General features: G+C 36.7%; 1 protein-coding gene across 1 annotated transcript in view; it reads left to right on the forward strand.

The window, feature by feature from the left end:
- LOC105002429 (activin receptor type-1C-like) overlaps positions 1-20244 on the forward strand; it is a gene marked incomplete at its 3' end in the record, with an annotated part of 92707 nt that overhangs the window by 58447 nt on the left and 14016 nt on the right. The window contains exon 2 of the mRNA XM_010859028.1: positions 11638-11868. Within this exon, the coding sequence (XP_010857330.1) occupies positions 11638-11868 (231 nt within the window). The remainder of the gene's footprint in view (positions 1-11637; positions 11869-20244) is intronic.

The following is a 20244-nucleotide window of genomic DNA, read 5'->3' on the forward strand; positions in this document are numbered from 1 at the left end:
TTAGTCTTGTCTCACTCTTTGTGACTGTCATGAACTGGAGCCCACCAGGTTCCTCTGGCAATGAAATTATCTAGGCAAGAGTACTGGAGTGGGTAGCCATTCTGTTCTCCAAGGGATCTTTCTGACCTAGGGATCGAACCCGATTCTCCTGCATTGCAGGCAGATTCTTTACCGTCTGAGCCACCATTCTTTCTTGGGTGGATCAATTGAGGTCACTGAAACCTCAAAGTTCATGTTACTAGAGCTAGGATTAACACCCCCATCTCATAAATACACTGGGCTAAATCAGGACTCTGGGCTATTCTTTTCTTTACATAGGTTTATTTCTCCATGCTTATCACTACAAGATGTTGCTGGAAATCATATCCTTCAGGAGTTGGTTATAATTGGTAATAATCTCATGGAAACAATATTAAAATTATGTGATGTGTTCTGATCAAGACTTCATCATAGATTTGAGAAGCAGTATATTGAACACAGGTCTATTATAATTAAAAAAAAAAAAAAACCCACTGTCCAATAAAATAGACTTGAAAGTGCAGACTGATCAAATACAGTATTAATATCTGTGTCCCTATAATGGTGGAAGCATTTACACAGTGACTCAATGGCAGGTGAGCATTTGCCTAGGGTGAGCTCATTGAGTTGAGCCCAGAAGGCCCAGCAATTTGTTTTCTGAGCAAAGAAAACAATCAAACACTGGTCTCCTACTATTAGCTTTCTTTGTAGCTTGGGATGCATGGCTTTTATTATTCAGCTTTATTCAGGTTTTTTTTTCTTTTTTTGAACATTTCATATTGAATAGAAACAGCACTATGAATGGTTGCCTCTTCCATTTAAGAGAAAATTCCTGTGTGGATTGTGGCCATTAATCATCAACAAAACAGTTTAGGAACAGGTTGAACACTCTGAGTTCCACTTTTTGATGCACAGTCCACCCCCAGATTGACAGTTTGTATCAGAAAAAGACAAAGAAATGTAACATAATAGCAATTATTTTTCAACATTCGAAAAATTTTAAAGATATCCTTGATCTTTTAAGCCCTGTCTTAGATCTATGATTTATATCCTTACTTACTTGGTTGGTTTTATAATTCCCTTTCTTTTTGAAAATGATGGTAGTAGAAATTGCTTTTTTTCCAATGTTCTTCCTTGGGAAAGCAAAAATTATTTCAATCTTTGATTAAGTCCTAGAATTATTTTTGAGATTTTTACAGGCGGGTGATATCCCCAAATCTAGTAATCAGTATTGTCAAGTATGATTTTATAGGAACATCAACATAACTGCTCAATGGGCAATGGGATCTTACTGAATATGCCAATAAGACTTAAAGGCTTAATTATCAATTTTTCTTTTCTTACAATTTGGAAAAACTTTGCTAGCAGTATTTGGATAGCTGGGATCTTGTGGGGCAAGCAAGAGATTTCTTTTAATAAATTCTGATCTAGCAAGCAGCAGCTTTCAAAGCCCTTTCCCTGGGCTAGGGGTGTGACAGTCAAGGGAATTGGAGAGCAGAAGCCCACTTTTCCAATGGAGAAGCGCATTCAAGTCACCACTGCGTTGATTTGTTTCTAGAAAAGTTGTACTCCCTATACGTATGTATGTTCAGTCCCTCAGTCGTGCTCCACTCTGCGACCCCTTGGACTGTAGCCCGCTGGGCTCCTCTGTCCATGGTCTTCTCCAGGCAAGAAGACTGGAATGGGTTGCCACTTCCTCCTCAGATCCCGCATCTCCTGCATTGCCAGAGTGTTAAGGCTTGTGGCTCAGCTGATGAAGAAACCGCCTGCAATGCGGGAGACCTAGGTTCGATCCCTGGATTGGGAAGATCCCCTGGAGACGGGAAAGGCTATCCGCTCCAGTATTCTGGCCTAGAGAATTCCATGGACTAGTCCATAGGGTTCCAAAGAGTAGGACACGACTGAGCGACGTTCACTTTCCTTTTAAATGTCAAATAACAGAAAACCAAGGATGGCAGATTAACGAGGCTTGAGGAACGCTCTTCAGGAATGGTTCCTGTAAAAAGAAGCCGGCGTCTTCTCTCTGCTGCCGCTAGGTGGCACCCGGGATCCCCGGGAAGGCATCTCTGGACTGAGACTCTCTTGGGAGGCAAGGGGAGAAGCCAGGCTGAGCTGACACAGTCCGGAATTCACTCACGCCAAGGCCCGGCTGACCATCCTTGGTGTCCCGGCGACCCCGGGGAGGACCTGAAAACCCAGCAGGCGAACAGGAGGTGGAAGTTACCGGGCCCTGCGCTGGAGGAGGGCCCAACCCCCAAACTGCAACTCTGGGGAAGGTGACCGAACCTTCCTAGATAGTAGCAGAGTCCAGAGGGGCCTTGGGAGGGTGGTGCTCTGGACGCCAAGATGCTTGGACTGAGAATGGAGTTCCATCTGCGGAGTGGGTGTTACAGGAACATGTTGGTAAAGTGGAGACAAGTTACTTCCCATGTATTTCACCCCACAAGAGGAGCTATTTCCCCACTGTCCAGTGGGTGAGGACTGCTCATGGTTACCCAGGCTGGTGGGACTGACTGGGAGCTAATTTGAGGACTGCGAAGAGAGTGGGGTGGGACAGGTATCCTGAATGGCAGGGGTGTGTGTGGTGGGGGGGGGATGGGGGTGGGTGATGGCGGTGGGGGTCGTGGGGAGACTGGGGTTGGTGAAGAATAATTGTGTTCCTCAAGACTTACCTCAAAGAAACCTCCCTTACCTATCCTCCCCCTCCAGTGCTGAATTAAGAAACATTCAGCCGCTGTGTCCTAATACACTGTATACCACCTCTGGCTCCATTTAGCACACTGTAGTGATGTCCTTTCGGAGAAGGCAATGGCACCCCACTCCAGTACTCTTGCCTGGAAAATCCTATAGGCGGAGGAGCCTGGTAGGCTGCAGTCCATGGGGTCGCAAAGAGTCGGACACGACTGAGCGACTTCACTTTCACTTTTCACTTTAATGCATTGGAGAACGAAATGGCAATCCACTCCAGTGTTCTTGCCTGGAGAATCGCAGGGACGGGGGAGCCTGGTGGGCTGCTGTCTCTGGGGTTGCACAGTCGGATACGACTGTAGCGACTTAGCAGTAGCAGCAGTAATATCCTTTAACACTGCTATTCATTTAGAGAATAGCCTTTTTGCTCTTCTCCCTACCTCTTTCTTACCATGGTGTTTGATACATAGTAAATATTTGTGATGGTTAATTTTACAAGTCAACTAGACTAAACCATGGTACCCAGATTTTTGATCAACCATCAGTATGGATATTGCTGTGAAGTTATTTTTAAGATGAGATTAACATCTGGCTTAAAGCTCAACATTCAGAAAATGAAGATCATGGCATCTGGTCACATCACTTCATGGAAAATAGATGGGAAACAGTGGAAACAGTGTCAGACTTTATTTTTCTGGGCTCCAAAATCACTGCAGATGGTGACTGCAGCCATGAAATTAAAAGACGCTTACTCCTTGGAAGGAAAGTTATGACCAACCTAGATAGCATATTCAAAAGCAGAGACATTACTTTTCCAACAAAGGTCTATCTAGTCAAGGCTATGGTTTTTCCAGTGGTCATGTATGGATGTGAGAGTTGGACTGTGAAGAAAGCTGAGCACTGAAGAATTGATGCTTTTGAACTGTGGTGTTGGAGAAGACTCTTGAGAGTCCCTTGGACTGCAAGGAGATTCAACCAGTTCATTCTGAAGGAGATCAGCCCTGGAATTTCTTTGGAAGGAATGATGCTGAAGCTGAAACTCCAGTACTTTGGCCACCTCATGCGAAGAGTTGAGTCACTGGAAAAGACTCTGATGCTGGGAGGGATCGGGGGCAGGAGGAGAAGGGGACGACAGAGGATGAGATGGCTGGATGGCATCACTGACTCGATGGACATGAGTCTGAGTGAACTCTGGGAGTTGGTGATGGACAGGGAAGCCTGGTGTGCTGTGATTCATGGGATCACAAAGAGTCGGACACGGCTGATCGACTGAACTGAACAGAACTGAACATTTAAATCAATAGTCTCTGAGTAAAGCAGATTACTCTCCTTTACTGGGTGAAGTGAAGTGAAGTCGCTCAGTCGTGTCCGACTCTTTGCGACCCCATGGACTGAGGAGCCTACTACGCTCCTCAGTCCATGGGATTTTCCAGGCAAGAGTACTGGAGTGGGTTGCCATTTCCTTCTCCAGAGGATCTTCCTGACCCAGGGATCGAACCCAGGTCTCCTGCACTGTAGGCAGATGCTTTACTGTCTGAGCCACCAGGGAAGTCCTTTACTGGGTGGGCCTCATCAAGTCAGTTAAAGGCCTTATGAGGAAAACAAACTAAGTTCTGCAGAAGAAAGAATTATGCCTTCAAACCATCTTCAGACTTGAGGCGCAACATCCACTCTTCCCTAGGTCTCCTTCCTGCTGGCCTAACCTGCAGATTTGGAATTGTCAGCCTCCACAATCTAGTGAGCCAGTTTCTTAAACTGAATCTCTCTGTTTGTAGATATAGATGTTTATATCTATAGATATATGTATACATGTGTGTGTATATATGTTCTACTGGTTCTGTATCTCTGGAAAACTTTAACGAATACAATATCCTTTTTAAAAAATCTAGTTTACATTTATCACCATATATTATAATAAGACTTTATTTTCAGATTCTACATATAGATGAAATCATATATTAGTCTTTGCCTTTTTTCACTTAGCACAATGTTCAAGGTCCATCCTTGTCACAAATGGCAAGACTTCATTTCTTATTATGGCTGAATAATATTCCAGTATGTGTGAGAATGTGTGTTTGTGTGTGTATACCAAATTTTCTTTATCCATTCATCTGTTGATGGACACCTAGCTTCTTTCCCTATCTTGGCAATTGTAAATAAGATTGCAGTGAACATGGGGTACACATATCTTTTCCTGTTTGTATTTTTGTTTTCTTTGGATAGAAATGCAGAAGTGGAATTGCTTAATCATATGATAATTCTGGGCTTCCCAGTTGACTCTAGGGGTAAAGAACCTGCCTGCCAATACAGGAGACATAATGAGCCACAGGTTTCATCCCTAGATCAGGAAGACACCCTGGAGGAGGGCATGGCAATCCACTCCAGTATTCTTCCCTGGAGAATCCCATGGACAGAGGAGCCTGGCGGGCTACAGTCCATAGGGTTGCAAAGAGTCAGACATGACTAAAGTGACTTAGCACAGAGCACACACTCATGATAGTTCTATTTTAAATGTTTTGGAGGAACTTTGACTCCATAGTGGCAAGGTCATGATGTGGGAAAGAAACTTGTTATTTAGAGCTATAAAATGGAGACAAGTGGGTCTAGGAGGCTTAGTTATAAGAAATGACGTTCAAGGATTTGGAAGAATCCAGACTTTGTAGTCTATTAGGTTATAATAACGGAGAAGGCAATGATACCCCACTCCAGTACTCTTGCCTGGAAAATCCCATGGACAGAGGAGCCTGGTGGGCTACAGTCCATGGGGTCGCTAAGAGTCGGACACGACTGAGCGACTTCACTTTCACTTTTCACTTTTCACTTTCATGCATTGGAAAAGGAAATGGCTACCCACTCCAGTGTTCTTGCCTAGAGAATCCCAGGGAAGGGGGAGCCTGGTGGGCTGCCGTCTGTGGGGTTGCTAAGAGTCCAACACGACTGAAGCGACTTAGCAGTAGAGGCAGGGTATAATAACAATTGTAGATTTTGTTTTATTCAATGCAATTGGATTGTAATTAGAATCCATTGAGAATTAGTCTTCTCCTAAGGGGACAGTACAGATCTCAGGACTTGAAATAAAAGTTTGATAAAGAGCCACTTAGGCTGCCGAAGTAAAAAAATAGCTTCTCAACTTAAGGCAGAATTATATGGGACGTTAGCAGAAGAAACATGTCTTGTGATTAGGAACAACTTTTTCTTTGACATACTTTGCTACAGGAGACTCCAAATAGAGTCAGTCCTTTTTTTCACTACATGATTATAGTCAAAGTCTAAAGTTGTAATTGTGTATATATTGTGATTTTAGGGATTAATCGAGTCTTGATGTCTACACCAATTCAGAGAGGCTTTGAACTTTTCTCTACTTCTCCCAAATATCATGTTGACACTGGAAAGAACAATGGATTCTCATATGATGAATATAGGGCAAGATAACCTTTAATATTGACGGGAGAAGTTTTGTTGGATTATAAATTGGTAGGATCAGCTCACCCACTGAAATATCAGTGTATGAATATGGGAATGCAAACCTGTCCTTCACTGGGTGCTTATGTTTCTAACCCCAGCTTTCTGTCTGTCATAGATATGATAACCCTAAAGTTACTTAAGTTGAGAATGAGCTCAGACTAACAGAGGGCTGTAAAACTGGAGGGGTCTTTGTGTGTGTTAGTCGCTCAGTGGTGTCTGACTTTGCTACCCCATGGACTATAGCCATCCAGGCTCCTCTGTCTATGGAATGCTCCAGGCAAGAATACTGGAGTGGGTTGCCATGCCCTCCTCCATGGGATCTTTCTGATCCAGGCATTGAACCCAGGATTTGGGTTGAGGATATTCTGAGTGGCAAGTACTAGAATTCAAGATGTGCTGGACTCTTCCTAAATTGAACCCTGCAACTGGAGGTGAAAGCAGTTGTCCTGGGTAGAATCTCTCCTGTTAGGGTAGTTCCATTCCTTCTCAGTTAGGAGAGTGAGACCTTCTTAAACAGGGAACATAATAGCCACTTGGCACAAAGGAATAATTTTCCTTTGTGTTTGGTATACAATATTTTAGGAGTTATGAATTTCTTTGGATATATCTGGGCAAATAGAATTCTAGAAGTTGAATTTCAGCTGAAGGGTCATTTGGCCAAAAAGTTTGCATTTGGGACTTCTCATGTGGGACTAGTGGTAAAGAACCCGCCTGCCAAAGCAGTAGATGTAAGAGACGTGGGTTGGATCCCTGGGTTGGGAAGATCCTCTGGAGAAGGACATGGCAACCCACTGCAGTATTCTTGCCTGGAGAATTTCATGGACAGAGGAGCCTGGCGGGCTATAGTCCATGGGGTTGCACATAATTGGACATGACTGAAATGACTTAGCACTAAACTAAACTAATATTTTATTAAAGCTACGTTCTTTCTCTATTCTTTCTTGCCATTAAGAAAGGCAAATACTTTGAAATGACTACATGACAAGAAAATAAAAATTTGAAAAGAAATAAAAAGGGAAGACAGATCCCTGCCTGGTTTCCTTTGACCCTGTCTAGCTTTATTTCACAGACAGTAGTTCTGGTTGTCCTGGCTCCTTTCTTGTTGCTATACTTTTCATATTCAGCACACTGATGAGCTTGAATTATTCTTTTGTTAACTCAGAAGACTGCAAATGATGAAAGGCAGCAGGTCAAGCTTGAGACAGTTTTCTAAATTAAAAAAATATTTTGTTTAATATCCAACTCCCAAATTAGGGACATTGAATCAACTAATTTCTGGAAAAGAAGAAAGGGGATGTATCAGAAATTTGGGTAAGGCACTGGCCAATAGACGTGTTAGCATATAGCCCCCAAATGTAGGAAATCAGTTTATTGAAAATAGTATCTAATTCAAAACAGCTAATATTTCCCCACCGAATATTATGAGTAAGAATAGCACACAAACACAAGTGATACATTTGGTTCTTTTATGTAATCTGATGGTTTTTGCATTTCCAGACGCCAGGATATGCTTGCCCTCACGTGTAAATATGGATGAACATTTATTTTCTGGTTGATTAAGAATGTTCACATCCTTTGGTTTCATGTGGGTAACAGATGTCTTGTGGGTAACAGATGTCTTGGCTTTTATAGACTAATTGGCAAAAAGGGGGAAGAAGAGGATAATTAAAAGGGTGGGAGGAGACACAAGAAAAGTGCAATCTTCCTTGTGGGGAAAAGTCTAATAGGCCTCCTTATTACGGGTAATTACCTTCTTCTTCAACTTCATTTGCTATCCCTTTCTGTATGACTCAAGGACAGTATAATGAGAAAGTATAAAATAAATAAATGTTGAGTCTGACCTGTTGTCTGCTAACAGATTATCCTATCGTAGGATATTCTAGTGCAATTGACTCAATTAACGTCAATTTTTAAAAAAACAAAATATGAACGTGTCTTGTCTCTAATGGCAACCTATGTTTTAACTGGTAACACTAGAATTCTATGTTGAGTCTTGCATTTTTTATTTCCCACCAATTCACTATGTGCAAGATTAACTATGTTGTCAATTGTGTATTAGATACACACCTTAGGTTCTTTTTAGTTTGCTGTTTGTTCTCTGTCAGTGATATATAGTCGAGCTAATTGACTTGGAGTAAATGAGGACATTTAGCAATTGTTTGAAGCCATTATTATCAATAGATTCTCAATTTTGTCAGTGTTTTCTATTGTGTAGGATTTAAAGTCAACATGTCATTTACTATGACTTAACTGTATCACTTTGGTCTGTATTATTCTTCTGATTGGTACCTTTTACTTTAAACTGAGGGATATTTTTATAGCCTGTTAAACATTCAGTGAGTATCTACATTATTCCTTGATAAGAACTATTATGTAATCATTTCTATAAGGAGCTAGTAATGCTTCCAAGAGAAAGTATTGATTAGGTATACTTTAGAAACTTACACTTAAAAAACACTTAAACCAACTGAAAGGTAAGGTTATTTATACTAGATGTGAGGCACAGGATATTTGACTACCTGTCTCTCAAAAAATAGGTAGATTTTGTTTAAAAAGATTATTTGAACAATAAAGATAAAAATCTCAATTGTCCATTGTTAAGTTATTTTAATTTGTTTTGCTGTATTAGAATTATATTTTATTCTAAAAGTAAAATATTTTCTTATATATAAAATATAAATGTTATAATAAGTTATATTTTATTTACCATCGCTAGAAACTGGTGAGGTGGGAAGATGGTTTTTGCACTCATCTTGTTTTTAAAATAATATCAGCTTTGGTAGGATAGAAACAACATTGTTTAAGTAGTCTAATGACTGATGCATAAATTCAGTCAGTTGATCTTTTTGAGCCTCATTTCATTATCTGTAAAATGGAGAGAGTGACAACCAACTCCTCTGGTTGCACTGGGAATTACACGCAATGATAAGCACACATGAGACCAGCATATGTTTGGCTGCTGAGCACCTTATGCTTGTCTTTACTCAGTGGACCCGTAGCCCTAAGTTATGTGCCTTGATTTCCAGGTTATGCTTCTCTTGGAAATAAAAATTCAAGGACGCTGATGAGGAGTGTAGTAACAAATGTTTTGAGACTATGTTTTGGGAAATTTATTCTTCCCAACTTCAAATGCTTAAAGTATGAGACTGAAGAATAACCACAGTAGGATAGGTTTTTTTAACTTTAAAAGAGCTTTCCATACTTTGTGATTGTAAATTTCCATAAGTTGTAATTTAATAGAATCGTAAAATAAATAATACTCAGTTAAACTTCAGAATTTCTGGACCTACTGCCTCTCCCCTGGTTCATTTCCCATTTTCAGAGGAAGGCATTGAAACCCTGCAAGGTTAAAGACCTTCAAAGTCAATCAGCAAGGGAGTGATAGAGCTAGGACTGGAACCTTCCTCTTTTCCTGAATTCTTTATCTATACTATCACCAGATCGTCCTGCTGTGTCATCATCTGGGATCTAGCCTGGGCCATTAAAAGAATGAGAACATTCAACTCACTCGGCAGTATGAAAGGAGATGCATTTCTTTGTAATGTTTTTCCAATGGTCTGTGTACCTAGTTCATTCAGTCATTCCTATATGAATTACAAATGTATTTTGATTGTTCCATAGAACAACTAGCTCTAACTTCTCCAGTAAAATGAGACATAGTCACTAATTACATAGTAATTAGTAGTCACTAATTGACATAGTGCTTTCTAGGTATCAGGCATTATTCTAAGGGCTTCAATTTTTATTTTCCATAACAGCCCTATGAGGAGGAATCCCTTATCTTTCATATAAGGAAATGGAGGCACAGAGGAGGCAAGCAGTAGTCAAATATGAAGGCCTCTGTCAAATTTGAATCAGAAGATGCTAGAGAGAGAGATTCTACTGTCAGAAGATACCTAGGTGGATGGATCTTAATTATATGAGCTCTGTTTTCTGCAGAAAAAGTGACTTAAAACATTTTCAAATCATCTACATTTTATATATCTAGTTCTATTGAATCCCAGTCAGTCTACATTATAAGGTTCTACCACAGCAAATAAATATCAACAAAAGATTATATTTATTTACATTGATAACCAGTGGTATAAATAGAAGAGTAACCTGTTATGCTTGGTCCAGTGTTGATAACAAAATGGTATTTTATTTCATGATTTTAAGTCCCTTAGTATGTAATAATAAAAATGGTTATAGAGACAGTATTTTACTGGTCAAGAAAAATTATCAAAAGAAGAGAGAATTTCTATTAATCAATATGTGGTTTTTCTTTCTTACACATGCAATTATATAGAAATATTATCTGTATTGCTTACATTGATATTTGAAGTTGAGTATAAAAATAGCCATTAATGTATCAAATATTTTACAGGTATAAAATCAGCTCCAATTTGAGTAATTAGCAATTTTAAGACTAATTTGAGTAAAAACAGTTGGATGGAAAAACTTTGGACATTCAGATATTGCAGGGGGGTGTTGTGATTTAACAAAAACCTTCATTAAGTAATGATACAAAAGGGTTATTCAGTACTGTTCTATTTAAAAGTAATTCAAATGAAATTTGAATAAGTTACTCACAACCACTGGATTGTTCATGATAGATATTTTACATCAGAACAGAAGTACTCTACTACTTTGATCATGTGAGTTAATGTGGGGGGGGTGTGTGTGTGTGTGTGTGTGTTTATTAAGTGGGGAATGTTGTGGAAACTTGTGAAGGGAACAGATTAACAGAGTCTAATTTTTATTGATGTAGATTTATTGCATTCTACAATTGATGTGTTTTGCTCTATTGAATAGATGTATTCATTCAAAGAAACTTGCCTGAAGGTCATGGTCTATCTTCAAATGACTCATTCTAAGATGTATTCTTTAGTGAAAAGGGGGATATATAATGGCTCATCAATGCCTTAAAGGCACTGTGACAATACAATACTGTTAAAATATCATAGAATATAAATGTAAAGAGTCACACAGGTTTTTAAAGCTGTGACTGTCTGCGGTTAGCTTTGTGTTTTTAGCACATTGACTTTAAAGTTTAAAGGAGAAATCGTACATGAACAGAATACACTGGATTGCTTGGGTAGTGAGCGCCTTAAACAGTGCTTGAATGCTCTACAGATGATGCTGGACTGCACTTCTGGGTTGCTGTGTTACTGTATCCTGGTGTTTCATAGGGACTACTGATTTAGGAATGAGCTGGTTGAGTTTAAAAAGGAGGGATTTACACCAAGGGTGAGAAACTTGTTTAAAAATACAGTATCAACTGAAGAGATTGCTTATAAAAATATAAGCAATAGTAAGTGATGATTGGGCAACACTTTTGATAAAGCACATGACTGAGAGAGAGTAACAGCTTTAGCATGTATGTTTTATCCAGTGCTATTAAACTGTCTCTCAGTTTTCATTAAGATTGACTTTCTTTGCATGATAACTTTCGCATCTTAAAGCGTTTTGCCTTATCTTTTCCAGGTTTGAAGTGTGTCTGTCTTTTGTGTGACTCTTCAAACTTTACCTGCCAAACAGAAGGAGCATGTTGGGCTTCTGTTATGTTAACCAATGGAAAGGAACAGGTGATCAAGTCCTGTGTCTCTCTCCCAGAATTAAATGCACAAGTCTTCTGTCATAGTTCCAACAATGTTACCAAAACGGAATGCTGCTTCACAGATTTTTGCAACAACATAACACTGCACCTTCCAACAGGTAAAGGGTTTATCTTTGTTCATTCCAAATTTCATTTTACTCTTGGGAAATTATAAGCATGATAGAAATCAAACTGTCTTATGTTTCTTTAAATAAGAAAATCTGTTTTACAGTTCTTTCTATTTTTTTGCTAAAATTCTCTACAGCCTAGCTGAGGTTGATTTTTTTAAAAATTGTACAAGACTGTCGAAACACTGACAACAGCATAACAATTTTGAAGAAATCTGTCCTCATGAATTGTATTTTTTGAAGTGATTAATGAACCTAGAATAAAATATAAACTTTTATGTATCCTTTTAAAGGAGAGAAATTAAAATGTATACCAAGAAAAAAGAAGAGAAAAGAGAGCAAAACTAAAAATAGTAGATTGCCAACTTTTATGGAAACAGAATCTTTTTTTCATGGGTGCCTTCTGCATATCTTCTTTGTCTGCCCACACTCAAGTGAGAGCACTTGTTAGCAGAAAGAGTAGAATTTGACCCTCTATTATTGGGTGAATATATTGCTGCCTTTCCCACAATTTCATGGAGTTTCATCCTAATTTATAAGATACAAAAATCTTAATCTGGTCTTTTATCTGGAATCTGAAATTTGAGGGACTATTAAAGAGGTAAGCAATTCAAATTAAAAACTAATTTATAACATGAAAATGTCCTGATAGTAAATTTTCTTTAATATGTTAGTATCTACACAGAGATAGATATTCTTCTTCACAAATGAACATTTGAAAGTACTGTTATCCAGTCTCAGATATTCATATATCACCATATTCTACTATAGTATTTTTAATGTATTATTATTATTAATAAATTAACAGCTCCTTTTTTTTTCTTTTTACTGGAGAACATTTACTTTATGCAAAAAACAAGTTTACTTGGCATAAATAGAAGATAAATAAGTAAATAAACAAACAAATGTACTGACTGTATTTCTGGTAGCTATTTTACATTTTCTTTTCAAGAGAAGATACTCATGTTAAAAACATACTGACATGAAATGAGACATTTTGATACATAATCAGAAAAACTAGGAGAACCAGGGAAGAAAATCTTGTGTGATTTAATGTTATTTAGTATCATATTGGTTTACCACTTCAATAAAATCATTTCATATACCACCTTTGATACTTGTCTCATTCTTTGGGAAACATTATTCTAAAGCATTGTCCTATGTGTTATAACCTCAGAAGTCACACTTGGAATGTTTCATCCCTGAAAGCTACTAGGAGTCTTAGATTTTACACCGCAATTATTCTGTCTCAGATTCCATAGACTTCCTTGGTTTGGTAGTCATTTGATACCTATTGTGATACGAGAATTTATTTTCCATATACTTTCTTCCCTGATTTTGGTAGACTAGAGACATGAAGATCCCCTGTATTTGATGATGTTCTTCCCATGACCAAGATCAAAAAGACGGAGGGGAAGGAAAGTCTCCATATTAGTCTGTGGCAATGACGTCTTTAATGTGTCTTCTCGATAAAGAATTATCCATAAGAACATGTTCTGCCAGTCAGTAGGGGTACAAGATAATACTGTGCAACAAAATGTCTAGGAGGACAAAATGTTTCACATACAGCTGGGCCAATTAAAGGTACTGAGTGCAGTCAGGATGTGAATCCTTCCCAGTTCAGCTCTAAATTCTGCCTAACTACTGAGATGCCTGTATTCTACCTTCAAGTCCAGTTGGGAACCAGCCTTTCTTAAAAAAACAAACAATTTTATGAGGTATAATTTAGATATAATGAAATGCACACATCTTAAGTATATGGTTCGATGTGTTTTGACACATACATTTATGTAACTGCCACATTTCTATTATCTCAAAATGTTCTCAGTCAGTCTCCACTTTCACCAAAGCCAGGAAACTGATTTTCTGATCCCTGTAGATTAGATTTATTTTTCCTGGAGTTTCACATCAGAGGAGTCCTATGGAGGAGATTATTTTGCACTTGACTCTTTTCATTCATCCTATTTTTGAGATTTATTCATGCACCTTGTTCCCTTTTGGCTGCTGGGTAATATCCCTTTGTATGTTTTGCTTTGTTCTTTTTACACACCCATCCACAATGGGGATTCAGGTTGTTTCCATCTGGAGGCTGTTGTTAACAAAGCTGCTATGAACAACTGGGTACAAGTCTTTGGATATATGTCATCTTCTCGAGAAAATATCTAAGAGTAGAATTGAAGGGTCGTATGATAACTATATGTTTAATTTTTAAATTTAATCTCCCAAATAGTTTTCAAATTGCTTGTACCATTTTGTATCCCCAATAGAAATGTCTGATAGTTCTAGTTGGTCCATATTTTCCCAGCACTTAGTATAATCAGTCTTTTTAATTGTGGACATTCCAGTGATTATGTAGTGGTATTTCACTGTGGTTTTCATTTGCATTGCCTTAATGGTTAATCATGTTAAATTTTTTTTTTTCTTGTGCATATTAGACATTTATGTTTCTTTCTTTATAAAGTGTCAAATCTTTTGCATATTAAATTCATTTATCTTCTTATGGATGACTTTAAGATTCTTTATATATTCTGAATACAAGTCCTTTATCTGATAGGTGTATTATGAGGATTTTCTCACATTCTGTGGATTTTGACATTTTGTTTCCTTAAAGGCGTCTTTTGGAGAGTAGAAGATCAAAATTTGATGAAGTGCATTTTATTTTTTTAAAAAATATTAATGGTTCATTTATTTGATGTCCTAAGAAATCTTTATCTATCCAGAGGTCATAAATATTTTCTTTTATGGCTTCTTCTAGGAATTTTAACATTTCAGCTTTTACATTTAAGCCCATGTTTAGTTTAAATTTAATTTTTGTTATTTTGTGAGGTTAGGTGGAATATTTATTTTTTCCATGTGTATTTGAAGTTGTTCCCAGTATCATTTATTGCAAAATCTATCCTTTCAATTTCTTCGACCTTTTGATTGAAAATAAAGTGACCATATGTATATGGTATATTTCTGGCCTCCAAATGTCTATACTTATGCCACTATGAAACACTCTTGATTATTATAGCTTTATAGTAAGTATTCAAATCAGATAATATGACCCTTCCAACTTTATTTATGTTCAAGTTGATTTGCTATCCTAAGTTATTTGCGTTTCCATTTTGGAATTGGTACTTCCCTGGAAGTCCAGTAGTCAAGACTACAGTCCCACTGCAGAGTGCACAGGTTTGATCCCTGGTCAGGTAACTCCAGCATACCGCTGCACAGACAAAAAAAGAAAAAGTGGAAAAAATAAATTTTAGAATCATTTTGAGAACTTTCATAAAAATACAATGCTGAAATTTTATTAGATTGAGTTGAGTATGGATTAGTTGGAGAAAATTGTCATGTAACAATGTTAACTTTTTTTGATCCATGAACATAGTATGTTTTTCCATTTATTTAGTTTTACTTCAGTTACTCTTAGTGTCTTATAGTTATCAGAAAACACATCTTATACATATTTTCTTGGATTTTTCTCTAAGTATTGCATGTTTTTAGATGCTATCATAAATAGTATTTTTGACATTTCAATTTCTAAATGTTAACTGCCAGTATATGAAAATAAAATTAATTTTATATATTGGCCTTATATCCTATAAGCTTATGAGAATAACATATTCTAGTAGCTTTTAAAAAATTTCTTTGACATTTTCTACATACAGAATAATTTTGTCTGTCAGTACAGCCAATTTTACATCTTCCTTTCTGGTCTCTATGCATTTTATTTTATTTTTTTCTTTCTTTTTTTGCACTGGCTAAGATTACCAATATGATGATGAGTAGGAGTGGTTAAATATTCTTGTCTTTTTCCTGGTTCTAGGAGGAATGCCCTCACTCTTTTACCATCAAGTATGAAGGGTTTTTTTTTTGTTTGTTTGTTTTTTGGTAGACCATTGTTAACAACTAAGGAAATTTGCTTTTATTCCTAGTTTGGGGAAAGTCTTTTTAAAAATCATGAATGAATATTAATAATTTCAAGTATTTTCATGGATTTATTGAGATTATAACATGATTTCTCTACTGATATAATGGATTACCTTGATTAATTTTCAAAGGTTACTTATAACTGGGAAGGTATATACGCTAGTAATTAATTTGTCTACAAAGAAATGCTTTGTGACATTTAATGATATCAAATTTCTTTTACTAAACTAAGAATTTGTTTCTTTTAGTGGCGTGGTATGGCAAATTGACATTCAGTTGAGTAGGCTTGCATGTGCAGTCGTCTTGGATTGGATTGTTCTCTGTGAGGTAGCGCTGAGTGGTTATTAGCTGTGTCTGGAACAGCATCTGTTGGAGAGGAGTTGGGAACCCTCAGACTGAGCAGTGACACAGCCAGTGCCAGTAACTTTGCTGTTTTTGTGTCATCAATAAGTGTGGCTGATATCCCCTGCTTTGCCTAAAGAGAATTTATCAATTTCAAATGTGATCACATATATATGAAATATATAAACGTGCTCTGAAAAGCAGACAGTGTGACATATCTACAGTACTTAATACGCTGCATCGTACTCATGAGTAAAATGGTAGAAGAAAAGGGGGAGAGGTGACCAGAACAGCTTGAAGAAAACCTGGGATTCTCTTTTCAGTTGCAGCTGGAAACCCAGTGGGTACCTCTTGGCTCTTTTAGCCATCACCCAACTATGGGGTCATTTCTGGATGGCTGACTTGGTGCAGACATAGTGCCTACTCTTGTCATGTTTCAGCTGCCTCTTTTCTGTCCTTGAGTCCTGCTTATGATGCTTGATCTCTGACTATATTTCTTTGTGACAAAATTCCTACCCTGAATACATCTTGTGACTGTTTTCTCCCCAGTTCCTCTTCCTGATGGTGTCCTTATAACTCAGCACCTGGAAATCTGTAGCCACAAACTCTTGCCCTCCTAAAATCCTTTTAAGTGTTTGATTCTAATTCTTCTTAGACTAGTAGCTTTTGTACAGGTTTCCATTGTGACACACAGAAACACATTTTGTATAATTTCCCCCATATGCACACATATCTGAAATAAGAATTTTACAAAATATTCTTACTTGTAAAATGTGCAAGGTACTCCATGTGCTTTCATTAAGTAAAAATTCTAATCATATCCCACAAGTTGCTTACGTGTTTACAGTTTAAGAAACACTCTTTAGTTGATATTTAAAATGTAATTTTAAATGCAGCAAGGACATTTATTATTTTAATTTACTAGTTCAACAATCTGTTGATATTAAGAATCTAGTTACTATTTTAATTTACAGTTTTTTTTTAATGGCCTTTTAAAACCTTACCCATTCATTTTTAATACTAAATTGGATTAGAGTCAAATTAATTTGGATCATTGTAACCAAGATTTGATTTAGATCACATGAAATTCAATCACTTGCCCTTAAAAAAGTACTTCTTTGACATTGCATGTGGGTTTAATCCTTAGGAGTTAATTTTTTTGATAGAAGTAATTTTATAGTTTGGTAGACATATAACATTAGAAAAAATTGCTTGTTTCCCTGGAGCTTATTCTGTTAGATATATTTGATGTCACTGGAGTGACCTTCAAGTTCAACTATTATCACAAATATTTAGAGGGTTTTTTCTTATGTAAACTTGAAAGCCAACAACCATTTCCAAAAACAGTTGTGTTTTGACTAGTGCTTGGAGTTCATGTCTCTACTAATAGCAAATATGTTATTATTTTCATTAGGCAGCATACCAAACATATTTTAAAATTACAATTAAATACAAGCAATGCAAATCAATTAAGAGAAACATATTTTATGCAGTGTAACCTAATTTCTTATTACTGTTTATTTTTAGACCAGATTAAAACAACTCTTTTAAACTCCAAAAATATCTACCCACCTTTCCAGAGGCTGCTTGTCTTGCCCTGACTCCAGTGACTTTAGATTTACTACTTCTCAGGCTTTATTAAATTTCTTTCACAGTAACTCATGCAGATTGTCCATTCACAACTTCCTCTTAAATTAAGATAGAATCCACTTTGGTAGGAAAAATTCAGCTTCAAAAGTAAATGATATATTCTTAACTCTTAAAGAATATTTACATTTCAATAAAAAAAAAGACTTATTTACCCAAATGTGTACTTTTTTGGGTGGAGGATGGAGGAGGGAGGTTGTTTGTAGGGTGAAAAAACAAATAATAAATGAAAGAGTTCTATTTTTTTGAAAAAGTTCCAAGAGATATTTTGGGTGTGTGTCCCTGTAATAGGTTCTGTCTGTGAGCCCTCTAATAAATTTCACAGTTTCATCACTGATTTAGTTTAAGTTGGGCCTTTTGTATCTATTCTTAAAGCTTCTTAAACCCTTTTCCCTATATTTTCTAATGTTTGAGTCTCTGGTCATTTTAATATCTACAGCTTCTATGAATTTGAATCTGCTGATTTCTATTCTTGGTTGGCCACTTTCCTTGTGTGTTTTGTAATTTTTTGATTGTGAGCTCATGTTTTGAGAATCATATCTGGAGGAAACTTTTGAGGCCTATTTTAAAATATATTCCTCCAGAGGAGATTTATATTAGTTTCTGCCAGGTATCTGGAGGTGCTACCAACTGAAATCTATTCAGTGTTTTGATTAGTTGTTTTTTTTTTTTTTTTTGCCAACATATAGCATGAATTCTGTGCCTATACAGATGCACACTTATGGTGAGAATCTCTTGAAGAGATTTTTTTTCTGCTCTACTGAAAGTGAAGATTGAGACAAACAAATAGATGAATATAGACCCAGTGTCTCTCTGCAGAACATTTTCTACTTAGTTTTATTTTCAATGTAATACCATTCATATTTAACTGATTTATACTAGGATCTCTGACCTGATCTTTTGTGATTTCAGGAACCATGTTTTATCTCCTGATCTTGTGATATAAGTCTGATAAACTAAGCACTTAACTACCAAGGACTGGCAGATGCCTCCAGGGTAAATGGCCATCCTAGTGCTCAGATATCTCTTTGGATCTGAATTTTATTTTTGGTTGCTGAGTAATTCATTTATTTCCCCACCAGGTTAATCATATAATAGAAAAACATTTTTCATTTGTGTTTTATTCAGCATTTTTGTGTATGCCATACTAAGAAGGGCTTCTGTGGACATCTAAAGTGTAACTTGGCAGAAGTGGAAATTCCATGATGGTTTATTTTTGAAATGATGCTGGCGTAATTATCTATCCATCTGGAAGACGACAGGGCTGTACCACAGTGTCATACCGTATACAAAAATAAATTACAGCTTGATTAAATATCTAATTGTGAAACATAAAACAATTTAAATGTCAGAGGAAAATTTAGGGAAAAAAGATTTTTATGACTTTACAGTATGGAAACTGTTTTAAATAAGACAGGAAATCCAACTGTTATAAAAGGAAAAGACATAATTGACTACATGGAAACTAAAATAAAAATGAATAATAAAAGATAACATAAGTGAAACCAAAGATAAATGAAATATGGGATAGAAATATTTGTATTATATATGACTTGAGAAAAAGGTAACTATTTAAAAAATAATGAGCCTGTGTGTGTGTGTGTGTGTGTGTGTGTGTGTGTGTGTATCCATGTACCTGGCAAGAGAAAGAGTGAAAAGAGGGAGGAGAGTGTTAAATGAAAAAAAAGGGGCAAAAAACACATTTTACAGAAATTTTATAGAAGAAAATATTCAAAATGGTCAAGTATTGAAAAGATGATCAAGTACTGAAAAAATAAATGCCGGGGAGATGCAAACTGAAGTAACATACCATTTTTTTCCACCCATTGGATTGGTAAAAGTTAAAGGAGGATGTTTTCAACTATAAGTGTCAGACACTTAGATAATATCTTAACCAATGAAGGAGTTCACAGCCTTAATATGATAAGAAATCTGGAAATAGGTTCTTTGATTTGTTAACATACAGACTCAACAGTGTCAACAGCCTACTTTCAGTTTTCTTTTCCTGAGAGTCAGTGAACATCATCGTTGTTTAAGTATTATTATCTAACTTTCTGATACTCTTATTTGGAACGTTTTTTCCTCCTGCATATCTGCTTTTTCTAGCAAGGGAAATGTTGGGTTTTGCTACTAGCAATCTCATGATTCAGAGAAAAGTGAAAAAACATGGGTGGCTCAATTTGAGTCGTCTAATAAAAACTGCCATGGTTAGCAGAAATATCAAAAGTCTCTTCCTTACTACCAGTTTAAAATGGATGTAAATTCATCTCCTTCTAACCCCAGGGAGGAGGCTTGGATTTATTACTAAGCAGAACAGGGCAAAAAAAAAAAAAACAAAACAAATAAAGATAAACAACTTTAAAACAAATCCAAAACCTTATTTTTGGAAAGATGTGGACATAGTCCAGCCATCACAGAGATTTTACACCTGAGTTTCCATTGCCCGAGTGAAACTCTTCAGAAGAA

This window comes from Bison bison, unplaced genomic scaffold (assembly GCF_000754665.1).
Source record: "Bison bison bison isolate TAMUID 2011002044 unplaced genomic scaffold, Bison_UMD1.0 scf7180017864452, whole genome shotgun sequence".
Lineage (NCBI taxonomy): Eukaryota > Metazoa > Chordata > Mammalia > Artiodactyla > Bovidae > Bison > Bison bison.